The sequence below is a fragment of the Phyllostomus hastatus genome, unplaced genomic scaffold, assembly GCF_019186645.2.
Source record: "Phyllostomus hastatus isolate PE091 unplaced genomic scaffold, TTU_PhHast_1.1 phas_scaffold_182, whole genome shotgun sequence".
Classification (NCBI taxonomy): Eukaryota; Metazoa; Chordata; class Mammalia; order Chiroptera; family Phyllostomidae; genus Phyllostomus; species Phyllostomus hastatus.
In genome coordinates, this window is record NW_025334013.1 from 12,982,419 (window position 1) to 12,998,326 (window position 15,908).

General features: G+C 59.9%; 1 protein-coding gene across 9 annotated transcripts in view; it reads right to left on the minus strand.

Annotated features, from left to right (window-relative positions):
* Window positions 1–15,908, minus strand: part of LOC123831736 (RAP1 GTPase activating protein) — a 62,764-nt gene that overhangs the window by 36,635 nt on the left and 10,221 nt on the right. For 3 of the 9 annotated variants that reach the window (XR_006787949.1, XM_045858883.1, XM_045858888.1), the window contains exons 1-2: window positions 11,771–11,890; window positions 9,697–9,732 (exon numbers count right to left, since the gene is read on the minus strand). The exons of 1 other annotated variant lie outside the window; for it this stretch is intronic. Coding sequence is in view for 4 of the 8 variants with exons in the window: in XM_045858883.1 (XP_045714839.1) it covers window positions 9,697–9,732; window positions 11,771–11,814 (80 nt within the window). In the remaining 4 variants the exon portion in view is untranslated. Of the gene's footprint in view, window positions 1–9,696; window positions 9,733–11,443; window positions 11,564–11,766; window positions 11,891–15,908 lie in introns of those variants that run through there. 5 more of the 9 variants (XM_045858884.1, XM_045858890.1, XM_045858886.1 and 2 more) reach the window with 4 other exon arrangements.

Consider the following 15,908-nt stretch of genomic DNA (forward strand, 5'->3'; position numbering starts at 1 on the left):
TTGACCTTTTCTGTGTTTAGGTATCTGTAGATAACGCAAATGCTCGCCGCTGGGTCACAGTTGCCCACAGTACTCAGTGCAGTAACACGCCGTACGGGTCTGCGGCCTGGGAGCAGTGGGCTGGGCCGTGGAGCCCGGCTGTGTATGAGGTTCTACTGTTTATACTTGTGAAAGTGGCCTCTGTGATGTTTGCACAATGACGAAAGCACCTAATGATGCATTTCTCAGAAAATATCCCTGTTGGCAAGTGGCACGTGACTGTACCCAGGAGGTGCTCAGTAAATTATAGGCTCCTGCCTGGAAAGGTGCACCATCAGAGGTGTGAGCTCTGGAGCCAGGCTGCCGAAGTTTGTATCCTGGCTCTGCCCCCTCACAGCTGTGTGACCTTGGGCAAGTTACTTAACCTCTCTGAGCTGCGGTTTCCTCATCGATACAATGGGATAGCAGTGCCTGCCTCCAAGGGTTGTCCTGAGGACTAAATGAGCTGATACAGTATGTATGCACGTTAACCGAGAGCTCTTCCTGGCCTTCCCTGCTCTCTTCCTTTCTATCTGCCCTTCTCTGCAGGTGGCTAGGGACTGAGGCAGGACTCCGGTGAAAACTGTGAGAAGGTGGAAGGGAGGACAACATGAGAATCAAGGTGACAGAGCTGCCCGAGAGTAAAGCCACCTGCCCTGTAAGGCGCTCAGCTACCCTGGCACGCAGAGGCGGCAGCACACTCAGGGGCGTAGCCGGAGAGACACTAATGTGTACAGACAGGAGGGGTCCAGGGAGCATGGGCTTGACCGGATGCCCTCCCAGGAGCCTTCCACCCCTGGAACCCATGCCTCTTGTGGACTCTAGGGTCCCCGTGGTGGAGGACAGAGGCTTGGACAGTTCCCACTGTTGTGCGGAAAGGGGCTTCCCAGGGCTGGCCGGGGGCACGCAGATGGCTGCGGCCGCAGGGTGCTTGGCCGCCCCTGTGGGAGAGGAAGACGCGCCCTGGCCCAGCAGCTCCAGCCCCAGACAGTGAACCTCCAGGGGTCCTCACAGAGATGCCCAAAAATGCGAGAACGAGGAACATGCGTGCAGCAGGGGACGCAACAGTTAAACCTGTGAGCCACCCCCGACGCTCACCCAAAGGAGGCTGGTTCCACACATCACGGCGCACGCAAACCACGAAACGCCACGCAGCGATGACAAAGGAGGTCTCAGTTCTGATGGAAAAGGGGGTTTGAGGCATCGTGGTGAGGCGAAAAAAGCAAGTCATGCAACAAAACTCTCACTTGTAAAAAATTAAAATTGCATGTAAAAGTCCACATGGCTTACCCCTGGGAAGCAGGGCCCTGAGGAACTTCTGCCTTCTACAGGATAGACTTTTCTGCATTGTTTGATTTTTTACAATGAGCACTCGTTGTTTTTGTGCTCAGGAAAAAAAATTAAAGATTTTTTAAAAGGGAACATTTACTATGACTCAGCTCTCAGAGTACGTGACTCCTTTACCTCTCTGAGTGGTCGTGAGAAGGAGTTATTGTTCTTCACTCCTTATTCCAAGGAGGACACGCTGACACTGGGGAGGCTGAACGACACGGCCACGGCCCCCCGGCCGGGAGTGACAGAGCGGGGCTGTAACCCCCATCTGGCTGACCCTGAAGCCCACGATCCTTCCCCTCTATGTTAGACAACCTGTGCTGAGGGTCAAGAGAGAGAGAAGGTGGCAGAGAAGCAGCCCGGGTGGCTGGGCGCAGGGCACAGCCGTCACATCCTGAGAGCTGGGCCAGCTGAGGTGATGCCCCTGCAAGGGCAGGGCTGTCTGCCTCATTTGCAAATGCAAATACAGGCTCTGCTCTGGGCATCCGCTCCACACCCTGAGCTGCCCCAGGCTAGCAGCCTGGCAGGTGACCAGCCCCACCCTTGGCACTCCCCACCAAGGCCACGGGGTCAGTAGGCAGGTGGGCAGGCACTGGGGCTCCAAACAACTTTCCATGTTGATCAACCTGTTTCTGGAAGGATTTGGCACTGAAGGTCACCGGCCACCTTCTCGGGGAGAGCCTGGAAAGAGGATGGGCACAGTGGACGGGCTGAGTCCGGATGGGCCAGTAACCAGATCTAGAAGTCAGATGGACCTGAGTTCAAAGCCCACCTCTAGAGCTGTGTGGCCTGAGACAAGTCACTTCACCTCTCTGAGCCTCCGTGTCCTCAGCTGTGAAGCGGTGTTGCTAAGTCTTCCCTGAAGCTTGCCAGGAGAGTTTGATGAGAACATGCGAGCGGAAGTGCTCCCTAAGCCAGAAGCCCCCCTCCATGTTCAGGGAAGCGTTACAAAACATGCACGTCTGTGCAAATGTGAACAGAGGTCGCTCCTCTGGAGCGGAGCAGGGGCCCTGCCCCACAGAAACAGCAAACGCCCGACCCTTTGCTGACAGCCGGCCCCAGGTTTTCTGCACTCTGCCCGGCGGCGACAGAGGTTGTGTGCCTCTGTGGGTGAAGATGCGGATGGGGGGCCCGGCAGGAACGTGAAAGGTGGGTGGGAGAGAAAGCGCTCGTGTCTGAGGCATGTGTGGGTGTGTGAGCATGCGTTACCTACCACATCATCCACCTGCCTGAAAGCCGCCCCCGTGGCTTCCCGTGGCAAGAAGGATGGAGCCTCACGTGGCTCGTGAGGCCCTGGCTTGTCTGTCCCACCTCTGGGCCTCTGTGCACACCACACCCTCCACCTGTTACACTCTCCCCCGGCCCCCCGTCCCCTGTTACACCTGAGGCACTACCCCACCCCACACTGGGCCAGGCTGCCCCCATCCTGACCGGCTTTCCCAAAAGCCTGTGTTGGGTCAGCCTCGATTCATCAGTTTGTTCTGCACACGTGCGGGTGTGACCATCCGATCACTGAAAGGCTCTCGCACCAGAAATGGAGTGTCTTGTGGTAAGGACCAGACCTGGCCTGTCAGGGGCCTGACCTATGGCCGATGCCCAGCCATAGTCTGCTGCCTGAGCGACCGTGTGGGTATGTAACCCCACACTCACGACAAAGCTGTCCACTCGGGAGTCCAGCCTACGAGTGTGAGTGGGGAAGAGTGTGTGTGTGTGTGTGTGTGTGTGTGTGTGTGTGTGAAAGAGAGACAGGGAGAGCAGGTACCGGCATCTTCGCCAGAACCTCTGGCCCCATGGGAGGTCTGGGTCTGGGAAAGGCTCTGACACACTCTGTGGCCGCTGCCTGGCAGGCTAGGGGGCGGGGGGAGGAGGGGGGGCAGGCAGGCGTTGCCCCTCCCCCCAGGTCCCTCAGAAAACAGTCAGGTCCAGGGTCTCTGTGCCAGACTCCAGCATGCCTCTGGGCAAGGGGGCCGGCCAGGTGGGTGCAGGCTGGCCCCCTTCCTCTGCTCTGCCGTGGGGTCCCCTCCCCTCACCAGCTCAGAGGCCCAGCGCAGCCAGTCTCACCCGAGGCCCCACCCGAGCCTGGTCCTGGGCCGGACCATGATGCCCGCCCCCACCCCCAGGCCTGCCCCAGGGGTGGCAGTCCCTGCTCTGTGAGAGGGTGGGCCTCCGACCTCCCTGCCTGCTCAGCCACCTCCCACCAGCTGCCCAGAGATGACCTGGAATGTTCCAGAACTGGGGTGGGAGAAAGGAATCTTGTTCCCACCTCCAGGCCTTTACACTTACTCTGCCTTTTGCCTGGACCACCCTTCCCACAGCCTCAGAGAGGCCCTCCCGATACCCTTCGCCAAGGCAGGGCCCCTCCCACCCACCCTGTCGCTCGCTGCCCATGACCCGTCTGGAACTGCCCTTTGCAGTTTTGCATCTGTCCCTGCACTGGAAGGGAACGTGCGTGATGAGACCAGGGACCACATCCATCAGACTCACTGCTGTGTCCCCAGTTCTTAGATACCACCTGGCACATGGTAGGGACTCGATAAACACTTGTCAGATGGACACACGGCCGATGGAGCCTTGAAAGAACCCCACGAGGTGAATACTGTCCTGTTTACGGGCATGGAAACTGAGGCTCACAGAGGCAAAGCCTCTGGTCCAAAGTCACGCGGCAAACAGTCAAACCCGGTCAAGATCAGGAACTGACTCAACTAGAATCCTAACACCTCAGAGTGTTTTGCAGCCAGTCCTCCCATTTCACAGCAGGAAAACGGGCCTCGGAGAGCGACGTTTCCCCGGGTCCCCCGGGCCTAAAATGCTCCTCCGTCCAGCAGCACACGGTCTGCAACAGCCACGCTGCCGCCGGGCCGGGCCAGCCCGTCAGCGGCACCTCCTCACTCCCCTCGCTCGCCCTGCGGTAGGAACAGCTCATACCCCCGCTGCACGAAGGGGGAGACTGCCGCCACCTCCCAGCCAGGGGAGGTGAACCCCAAGGTCACCCAGCCAGGACTCGGCACGAGCCTGGTCTGCTGCAAAGCCGGCGTTCTCAGGACCATTGGCAAGGTCAGTGCCCAAGGCCAGAAAGCACGGTCACATGTGAGCAGGTCTCACCCCCAGGTAGGGCTAAGTCCACACACCGAATAATTCTGTCCCTGCTATGGGGCCCTGCACCTAAGATGGACCGGGTCACTGTGACCGCTGGTGTCGCTCTGCGCCAGGCCCTGGGTTTCCAGAGGGGTCCCACCTCGTGGCGTCTCTGGGCCACCCTGGGAGAAGAGGAGTTGTCTTGGGCAGCACATTAAATACACTGTGACACGGAATCACAAAAAAAGTCTGATCGTGTTTTAAGTAAATTTACAGTTTTGTGTTGGGCCATGTTCACAGCCATCCTGGGCTGCATGCGTCCCGCGGGCTGCAGGTTGGACACCCCTGTGACCCTGGCATTACATGAAGCCCAAATAGCCTCGTTTATGAGCCACAACGATCTACCGGCTGGTGCTTCTATCGCCCTCATTCTACAGGTGAAGAGACCAAGACTCAGAGGAGTGAACCCACACTGTACACAGCACTGGCCTGGCAGAGAGTGAGGAAAACTGAAGCTGGTATTTGAACTCAGGTCTGCCAGGAAGCGGAACCCAAACACTTCCATGTGCCACCCACACAAAGGGGCCTGAGCCGGAGCATCACCAGGATGCAGAGGCAAGCAGGGCCCACCGGCCGGGAACCTTAGGGCTGTGAGAGACCTGGAGGGCCATCGGCGCCTCTTCGCTGTGCCAAGGGGCGGGGCATGGGGAACTGCCCGGAGTGGGGGACTCACTGCCCAAGATCGCACAAGGAAAGAGTGGTGGTCCCAGGACCAAAGCCCACCTGGAGGGGATCCTGTCTTGTCTGCTTAAGCTAGAGGGGTGTTTTCTGGAAGAGGGGGTCCTCTCTGGTCTTGGGTCTCTCCCTGGAGTCCCCCCCGCCCATCAAGGATGTGGTGGCTCTGGGCCCACAGGAAGACAGAAACAAATAAGAGGCTTCAAGGCCTACAAGGGCTGAGCGGAGAGAATGAAATGGAGCACAGGCTGGGATGAGTGGCTGTTCGGACCGGAAAGAGCAGACTTGGGGAGACACTGTGTAATCCCCATCCTTATCTCATTGAAGGGCCACTGTGGGGGGGCAGGAGACCCAGGGGGTGCACCTCGGCTCAGGCAGCTGGTTCCAAGTAAGGAAGAACGTTTGATACCCATCTGAGCTGCCCAGCGATGGAATGGGCTACTTTTAAGCAAGGAAGGGCTAGTGGAGGAGCGGCTGAGAGGTCGTGATGGTCTCAGCCCCGAAGAGTGGGTTTCAAGAGGTCTATGAAGTGGCTGAAAATAAAGGTGCATATTTCTCAGGAGACCCCAAAGGCTTCTTCTAATACTCAGAGGTGTCATGAACCAAAGGGGGGATTCCTTGCTGAGTGGGGGGCCATAGGAAGGTACTTCAAAGGTCTCTTCCATTTCCAAAGATTCTAGGAGGCCCGAATTCTCTGATTTTAGGATTTTACAAAGCCAGGAGTCTGAGATTCAGTGGTTCTGCATGTCAATCACTGACATCATATCCAATCTTCTACTCTGCCTACAAGGCTCTGGTCAATCTGGCCCCTCCCCTCTCTGCAAACCCCCTCTGCCCGCCCCCCACGTCCCTGCTACAGGACAAACTAAGCTTGTTCCTGCCTCAGGGCCTTTGCACCTGCTGCTCCCTCTGTCGGGCTGCCCCTCTGCCCCTGCTGACTCTTCCTACAGCCAGCTCGTCTCCTTCCTCTGGTTTTGGTTCCAATGCTAGCTCCCTAAAAAGGCCCTCACGACACCCTCTGTCACCCTCCATCCCTCAGCTTAGGGTCATGTGCAGACAGGAGCCTGGTTGCTTAGGTTCAAATCTCGGCCTTGCCAAGAGACCTTGAAGGGGTTACTTAGCCCCTCTCTGCCTCAGTTTCCCCAGCCCCAAACCAAGGACAATAACAGTCCCTGCCTCATGAGACGGTTGTGAGGATTAAATTCATCAGTATAGGAAAGGGCTTTGGAATACAGCCTGGCACGCAGTAAGCTCCAGGTAAGGATCAGCTCTTCTTAGTGTGCACCCTCGCTCTAAAATTCAGCACAACTGCCCTAGCTGTTGTGGCTCAGTGGATTGAGTGCCAGCCTGCGAACCCAAAGGTCGCCAGTTCGGTTCCCAGTCAGGGCACATGGCTGGGTTATGGGCCAGGTCCCCAGTTGGGGGTGTGCAAGAGGCAAATGATTGATGTATCATTCACACATTAATGTTTCTCTCCCTCCCGCCCCCCAAAAATAAAATAAGCAAAATCTTTTAAAGTTCCACACAACCATCATAGTTTGTTTTCTTCAACTATTTACAGACCGTCCTCCCCACGCCCTTTTGTAGGGGACGGAACTAAGGCTCAGAGAGGTGAAGGACCAGCCAAGCCAAGCTCTCAGAGGACAGGGGCTGGGCCTGCCTACGGTCCCTAGAACTGTGCCTGGTGTACAGTAGGGACCTGCTCAGCGACGACTTGTGGCTGAATGCATGGATGATGAATTAACGACCGTGACTCAGTCACCCTGAGGCCCTGTGCAGGCAGGAGCCTCTGCACTTAAGATTCTATTTCAGCTCACTTCTGCCACCCTAGCCCCAAATGACTCCCAGCTCAGTCAAGGTCCTAGACTCTCTTAGAAGTGGCTGCTGGAACAGGCAGGCTAGTGAAGTGGGGACCGGAATCCATGCCTCTGTCGCCCCTGCGATCCCCTTACTCCAGCTGGGCCAGGGCGATGTGGCAGGAGCTGCCTTGGAATTCGCCTTGGGGGATCCCTGCCCAGGGGTGTGGCGGCAGGTGTGGGCTCAGGAAGCAGCTGCTGGCTCCCTCGTCCTGTGTGAGCTCTGCCAGTCACCCGCCAGGGGCCTGCCCAGCAGATGCATAATAGATGAGGAGGCCCAGCGGGCCGTGCCCGCCTGGCATTTCAGAGCCACTAATGAGGCCAGCCTTGAGCTTCTGACCCCCGGCACACAGACCCCCAAGGCCTCCGGCTCAGTGATTACAGGGAAAAGCCACCTGAGGACAGAGGCTGCCCACTCAAGCCCCCCACTCATCACAGGCAGCATCCAACTCAATGAATGATCAGGTTCAACGAAAACTTCTGAGCGTCAGGTGGGGCTCAGAGAAGGGACGTGACCTGCCCGAGGTCACGCCACCAGGATGTGGCAGAGGCAGATTCAAACCCGCGTCTGCAGGCTCCGAAGGCTATGCTGTCCCCACCACCCCAGGCAAGAGCACAAACGTGTGGTCTGCAGGTGTGACAGGCAGCGGGGGCGGTGTGCTAGGGAGACAAAGATGGGGTGGGGGGTCAGGGAAGCAAACACTGGGCAGTGATGAGGGTGGGCTGGAGGCGTGGCAAAGACTCATGGGAATGAGTGGGAGGGCCTATGGGGGGCGCTGTGAGCAAAAGCACGGAGGTGGTGCTTACTGGGGCCACATTCCTGCTGATCAGAAATGCAGGGCGAGGCAAGGGGAGAATGAGTCCCAGCCTGGAAAGGGAGGCGGGGACAGGCCTTGAATGCCAGGAAATCATAATTAATAGTTACTAATTTTACACTAATAGCCACATGTTACACTAATTAAATGCCAGACACGGGCTGGGGGCTAAGTAATCAGCTTCCAGAAGTGGGGGGGGGGGGGCGGCCTAGGGGTGGGCACCTTGGACAGCAGCTCCAGCAAGGAGGGCGTGGGGCAAGGCTTCCTGAGTGATGGGCAGCCCTGGAGATGCCAGAACCTTACTCTGTAGGTGTCATCTGGGGCCCGGGGTGGAAAAGGGACTCACCCAACATCACGGGGCAGGTCGCCTACTCTCGGGCCTGGGCCCTCCTCTATGACTCTTCGTTCGGGGCTCCCCAGAGTGGGCTTTGTGGGCCACCCTTCCATCCTCAAGTTTCCTTCAAGTACATCCTTCACCGAGACCCCCCACTGTGACCCGGAAGCCCTGGGACAGGGTGGGTGAGACCCTGGACTCCGCAGACGCCGGGAGGTCAAGATTTAAATCCCAGCTCTGCCACCGACGAGCTGTGTGAACTTGGGGAAGTCACTCCCCCACCCCACTGTTTTCCTCTGTAATTAGACATAATAGTCCCTAACTTGGGGATGTGGGAAAGATTATGGCGATGAGGCAGTTCAGGCACCTAACAGCACCTGGTGTGCAGCAGGTGGCTGACAGATGGGTTGTTGGGATATTGTCTCTGAGCTCCTTGGAGGAAGAGATGGCATCTTCCTCACCTCCATCTCTCTCTCTCCTCACCCTGCCTCTGCCCTGGGCTGAGCTCGCGGTCTCACACAGAGTAGAGGCTCAAACGAACTGGGCACCGCAGCAGGACAAACGCCCAGAGAGGGGGACTAAGTGGCCCCTGGTGACACAGAGAGCATCAAAGGAAAATAGAAGAGCAGACCCTGGAGCTCAGCCCGGGTGCCTCCCACCCCCAGATGGGGCTTCCTGGGGGCAATGGTGCCACATGGGAGTCATCCAGCAGGCAGGAGGCGCTGCAGGACCTGGGGACAGGTCCTCAGCAGGGGCAGGAACCAGGCGCCGGCGCCCTTGGGGGCTCTCCTGCTGGAGCTGAAGTGGCAGCAGGAGCAGCCAGCTGGGCCCATGTGATGCTGGTTCCAGGGAAGCCGGGAGGCGCCCACCTGCTGCGGCCCCAGGGGGCGCTGAGAACCCCGAAGTGAGACTGCACCTCCACCCACTGCTCTCTGTGTTGGGGAAGCTGCAGACACAGCCGCCGCCTTCCCTCCTCCTCCGAACACAGGGCAGCCTCACGCGGAGGAAATGGGCTGGAGGAGAGGCTTCTGAAGGCGCAAGTGCAGCGGAACTAGAGGGTTTGGGGGCCAGCGAAGGGGCCAAGGGCACCCTGAGCCCAGCCGGGAGCCACCGTGAGGCAGGGAAGAAAAGAGAAGGGAAGGAAACGCTCTCAGTGAGGGCCCACCATTTGCCAGGCCCGTTCTGTTCTGTGTTTACAACTTACACTCTGCTAAACAGGCAGTTTAATCTCCAGGTCACGGGTGCGCATGCTGAGTTTCAGAGAGGTTAGTGAGTTACTGAAGGTCACACAGGCAGTGGCAGAGCTGACATTTAACCTGATTTGCCTGGCTCCAAGGAGGGGCTCTGGCAGGAACTGTGGGGGGAGAACCCCTGGGGGCAGAGCTGGTGAGAGGCCTGCCCACCCCATCACCTCCAGAGGATGGCCGGAGGGCTGCTGGGGTCTGGTCTGGCATTAGAGGGGGAGGAATCGGTTCCAGAGTGTCCCCAGGGTCCAGCCGCACAGCCCAGCCCAGCCCAGCCCAGTACTTACCACACGCTCCGGTGAGGGGTGAAGGACTTATCCACCCTGAAACACAGCAAGGGGGGCAACAGGTGAGGGGGCGGCCCCTTCTTACCCAGCCTTGCCCAGCACATGGCCAACCCGCCCCTCACAGAGGAGCCTGGAGGAGGTGCTCGAGGCACTGTCGCTGCCCCACAGGCTGCAGGAGCCCTAACGTCAGATGAGGGACATGGGAAGGTGTGGGGTAAAGGAGTGAGGAAAAGAGGCAGGGCTGGGGACATGGGGGCGGGGCGGGGGGATAGGAAGCAGTGGCCCAGGACAGGCTATGGGGTGGCAGAGGAGTGGGGGTCAGTGTGCAAGGTCCGGCAACAGGTGGAGTGGGACAGTGACCACAGCAGTTGGGGTCAGAGCAAGGATGTGGGGTGTGGTGAGGCCAGCCTGCAGTGTGTCCAAACAGGACTGAAGGGTGTGGGTGTTTAGGAAGAACGCCACCCCCCCCCCCCCCCCCGCCACACACACACTTTGCCAGTAGCCTGCCTAGATCTGGGAGTTGGCGCTCACTCGTAGCCACCAGCGAACCTGGGAGCAGGAGGTCCACCTGAGCTTCCTCCCCCGCCCCACCCCAGCACACACACGCCCTGCCCCCAAAGCAGAACCAGAGGAAGTCCTCAAGCCCCCGGAGCTCAGGGGCCACCCAGGCTTTATCTGCCCGAATCCCTCCGGGTCCCCTTCAGAGAGCGTGTGTGGGTGATGCCCCCTCTCAGGTGCTCCCCCATCCACCTCTGAGGGCACCTTGGGGCCAGGAGGCCCGGAGAGGACTCCACCCTCCCGCCCAGCTGGGGCCAAGGGGCTCAGCCGCTGTTGGGACAACAAACAACCCGTGCCTCCTGCCCCGAGCCCAGAGGAGAATGGCGAAGGGGCTCTAAGCCAGACTCTGCCAGCCGGGGGGCCCCGTCTGGGGGCCAGGGCCGGGGGCTCCCAGGGATCAGCCGCTGTGGACTCTGCAGATGGGCTCGAGGGGGCCGGAGAAGCCGGGACTTGCCCAAGGTCACCCAGCAGAGCCCAGCCCGACCCTCTGGACTGCGTCCCAGTACCAGCTGGCCAGTGGTCTCAGGGCGCAGCCAGGCTCCTCTCTTCGCCTGATGGCTCAGCGGGGCACCAGACAGGGCAGGCAGCCCACCCAGCCCCTCTGCCAGGGCCCCCCGAAGGCCGGGTATCCACAGAGGGGAGGCATCTCGAACACCGCCCCTTACAGGTCCAAGAGCACCCAGCCTGCACCAGCTGTGTTACCTGTGGGAGCCCCAACTGCTCCACACACCAAGGTGGGTCTCCCTCTAACTGCAGGGAGGCAGGGCCTGGCGAAGGTCACGCAACTACTTGTCCGGCCAGGGAAGGGGCTCTGGCCCCAGTCTGTCCACCCAGGCTTCCTCCCCATTTACCGAGTCTCTGCCCAAGGCAAGCACCCCCCAGCACACCTCTATACCCCTCTGAGGGGGCACGTGGGGTCAGAAAGGATAGTGACCTCGACATGGACCAGCCACCACTCTGACTACCATCCCCCAACCCGCCTGCCCTGGGTCTCCAAGCCCAGGCAGCCAGTAGCCCTGGCAGGAGGGGGTCCCTAAGAGATTGGGGCAGCCCAAAGGCGGGGTGCCACTACTGGCTTCTAGGTTCCCTTCATCCAAAGCCTCAGTTCAGGGGCTCAGCGCATCCAGAGACCAAGCAAGGTCCCCTGCCTGGCCCACCCCACTCTACACGCACCCAGGAGCGTACTCACACAGGCCCGGCTTCCTGTCCGCACACCTGTCACATGCAGAAGCACGGTCCCGCAGGTGGGACACAAACACAGAAATGTTCATGACCCCACACGTGCACATGGGACACCCAACCACAACACACAGGCACACACACACACACAACCCTGCATGCTACACACCGACCTCAAACGGCTCGCCTCGCACACAAGCACAAACTCACAAACTAGGACAGAACCACCCGAACCCAGGCTGGAGCACGGGCCGCCCTGCGCGCACAAGTGCACACGCGCTCATCCCTACTGTGCACCCCGCGAACGCACGCGGGCGCCCCCGCCCGACGCACCTACCCTCCGTAGGCCCCAAAGGTGAAGCTGCGCTTCCGGCAGCTCATGGTGCCGTCGCCGCCGCCAGGCTGCCCATCTGGCCGCGCGGAGCTGGAGCTGCCTTCCCCGCGCCCGCCCGGGTCACCTTGGCAACTCGGGCCGCCCCTCCCCCCAGCCACAAGCCCTGGGATTGTCCGCCCCCCCGCGGGCGGCGGTCCAGCTGCCGGGGGCAGCCGCGTGCAGAAAGGACCGCTTGTTCGCGCCGCCCTCGGACCGGGGCGGGGGCTTCGCTGGACTTTCCCAGCTGGGACCTCGGGGGCAGTGGCGGGCGTGGCCTCGGCAACGGCAGCTAAAAGGAGTTAGGAGCGTAGGACGAGACGAACCTCCCACCCCAGACCAGAGGCGCACCAGGCTGTGCGGACCCTCTTCTGGGGGCAGCACCCCCTTTCATCCCCCGCCCCCCGCTGTTGGCGGATCTGCCCCCGTCATCACGAGGGGAGAGCTCACAGCGAGCAGGTCAGGCCAAGAACTTGGAATTCAGGATCAAATGGTCTGCAACGTGGTCAGGCCCGTGCCCTCCCTGTGAGTACCCCGAATTTCTCATCTGTAAAATGGAACTAACCCCCACCCCACACTTGGGGTAAGGGAATGAGTTACTTCATGCAGTGCTCAGCCCAGGCTTGACACACAGTAAATGCTCAATAAACACCAGCTACCCGAGTCCCAGACTACGTTAGAGGCTCTGCTCAGACAAGTAAGGAAAAGGAGGAACTGAGTGTCCCCCCGCCCTTCTATGGCTCGCCCTCAACCCCCTCTCCCTGGGTGAGGAGGAGGCGCAAAGAGGCGAGAATGGAGATGCTCTACCCTCTTCTTGGAAATTCATCTGCTCTGGGTTCCCTCACTCAGCAACACCCAGCCGAGTCCCATCACACATTCACTCAACAAACACTCGGAGCCCCTCCTCTGCACCCAACTCACTCAGCACTCACAGTCCAGTCCACCACACAGGGAGCTGCCCCTCCTGCCCCAAGTAGAAATGTGTCAGGAGACACAGGACGCTGGCCTGTCCCCGCAAATCTCCCACCCCTTCCAGAACACCCTCTCTGCCCCCCCCAAGAGGGAGTGATTATTCTTTACCCCCCAGCCCCCGAACCCAGGGAAGTCCCCAGAGCCTTGAGGTTTCCTGTGGGGTTTCTGTTTAAAAGGACTGCAGGTGACAGATGCACTGGGGGCGGGGCGGGGGGCAAGGAAGGAATGACAAGCAAGGACACGATGATAGGATGACAGGACCCTTTCAGGAACGATTCCTCCTGAGCCCTGGGCCAGGTGGCGCCCTCTTCCCCGGGAAATGACCAGTCTGGGTACGGACCCTGCGGTTTGACCCACTCAGATGGGGGAGGCAGGGCAGCAGTCTCCCCACATCAGACAAAGACCCGGATCACACAGCAATGGCCTCTCTCTCGGGAGGTCCACCCCCACCCCCCTCGCTGCTCCCACCCTGGACCCCTTCTCCTCTCTCCACACGCTGGTGGGGGAGGAGCCCTCAAGGGCCCCTTGCAGAGTTCAGACCCCAGCAGGGCAGGTGTGATTTCCTCCCCCTTAGAACTGCCCCCGGGGCCGGTTCTCAGAGAAGGGTCTGGCTCCCTCGTGGCAGGGTGCTGTGGAGCCAGGGCACATGCCTGGGTGGAGGGACCACGCCTGGGCAGTGCAGGAGTCTCACTTTTCACAGGGCAGTTCACTGGGCTCCGAGGGGCACTGAGGAGGGAGGAAGTCTTCTCTTCCTACATGGGGGTGCGGGGGCAGAGCGCTGGCGGGAGGGGAGGCCCAGGAGCCAGGCCTGGGCCACTGGGGGCTGTGTGCAGGGCCAGGGCTGGGACCCAGGACTCCCGCCGTACCCAGGCTGCTGCACCCCCGGGACATGGCCCTCAGTCGGGCCAGTCTGCCTGTTCAGTAGGAATGACTCCTAAGTGGGCTCTACATGTCCACTTGGCAGGGTGGCCAAGGGCCTCCAATGTGCCAAGTCTCCCAGCCAAGCCTGGCCTCCCGGGAAGTCCCGCTGGTATTGGGACAGTGGGCCCTTGAGAAGGGCTGTGGGGGCCACAAGGTTCCCACCAGAGACAAAGAACCCAGTGTGGGCTCCCGCCTCTTGATTTCTGACCAGCTGCAGCTGCCTCACTGGCAAGAGCTGGGGGTGGGGTGGGGGTCACGTTCCCTTAGCCAGGCATGCACAGGACACTCCCTGGCCAGCTCACGGTCCCTCGGGCAACAGCATAATGGAAACGCACCTTCTTAACCTGCAAGGCCACTTCCAAGAATTTAGCCTTTGCATCGTGGCATGCGAGCCTGAAGATGCCAAGGACAAGGGACAGGGAGGCACGAGCTCCCTCCAGCCTCTCACCTAGAAACCAGAGCCAGGTTGCCCCCGGGAGCCAGACCCTCCTTCTAGAAGGAAGTCTCTTTTGGGCCCCTAGATTTGCACCCGGGTTGTTCAAACAGGTGCCAGACTGTGTGAAGGAGGGGGGAAGGATGCAGGGGTGGAGGGCTGCAGAGCTCTCTTTGCAAGCTCACCCCGGGTTGAGCTCTGGGAGTTCTACCCACCTGCCTCCAGCTTCCACTTCCCAGCCCACAGCAGGGAAATGTACATGAGGGGCAGGCTCCTGCAAAGATCTCAGGCCTGGGCTCCAAATGGGGCTGGCAGGGTCAATTCTTGCCAGGGTGCCCAGCGACCTCGGCTGCCCAGGGCCCCCCGGGCGGGAGACAGGGCGGTCCTGGGCTTCCTGCCTGGCCAGCAGGCCCCTGTGTGTGTGGCTCTGTGTTAATCGGTTTTTCTCCCTGGGCCTCAGTCTGCTCACTTGTTAAACACCCTCTCTCACCTTGCTGGGTTAGAGACAAAATGGGAACATGCATTTGCCTTCGGAGAACTCCATTATCCACTGTCCATCACCGAAGCACCATTATCCTTAGCCCATGGCCTATCACAGCCAAGCCACACCTACCCGATCCCAAGATGCCGCAAACCCTGAGCTCGGCTCCCCAAGCAGCGGTCCAGTGAGGTTACTGACCCAGCCATCTCCTGCCCTGGCTCTAAGACTCCTACCCCATTCAATGGGCTTCTGAGACCCCTGCCTACTCGAAGTGTCCCCATCAGGGATCAGGACAATCTGGCCTGGACAAATGAGCCAGAATTCATGCCTCCACTCAGGCCAGTACCTCACAGGGACCATGTGCCTCTAAGATCCCTGATAGCGAAACCCTTCTAGAAACACAGACATACATAAGGGTGTGGCTTCCTTCCTTCGATCGCTCAGTGAACACACACTGAGCCTCTGCTGCGTGTCTACTGCGTGCCTGCCACCGTCCAGGCCCTGGCGATGGACGGTGAACGAGACAGGTGAAGTCTGGGGCAGGCTTGCACGCACACCCGCACTGGAGCTGCGGGCCACACGGGCGCCTGCCCTCACACACAGTGCGCAAAGACGTCCAGCTCGTGCCCACAGAGATCGCTGGGATCAAACACGTGCGGATAGGCTCACATGGGCATTAGCTCCTGCCCTGCAAACCCACATGCAAAAGTCAGGTCAAGCTCACACACACAGGTGCCCAAATCACCATGCAATCACCTAACGACTGTGGCTGGGTTTGCACATACACGTGAACACACACCAATGACAACAACTTCATGCACAAAGGTCACAGACCCACACGCCCTTAGATCACATGCAATACACACTGACACGTGTGCACAGACATACATCACACACACACACACACAGTGCCCAGCTCACTTCTGGGAAGAAATAAAGGTAGGAGAGAGGGTGGCTCTTTGAGGGTAGGGGTGTACGACTGCTGCAGCCCCACTGAGAGGGGAAGTCGAGGCCCTTCCCTGACATTGTAGGCTGGAATCCAGCCGGCCTCCTTCCCCTGGCCCCCTGCTAAGGGCCTGGCCCTTCCCGCCCATTTTCAAGGGCAAGTAGGCTGAGGTGGAAGGGAGATTGCTTGATGACCGGAGCTCCACCCAGGGCGACGAGGCTCACCAAGCCCTGTCCTAGGGGGCAGGAGACCCTGGTTGCAGCCCTAGCTCAGCTGGCCACTCATTCTGTTTTCTAGCACAATCCCTTCCCACATTGGGCCTCTGTCGGCCCATCTGTAAGATGGGGGGTGG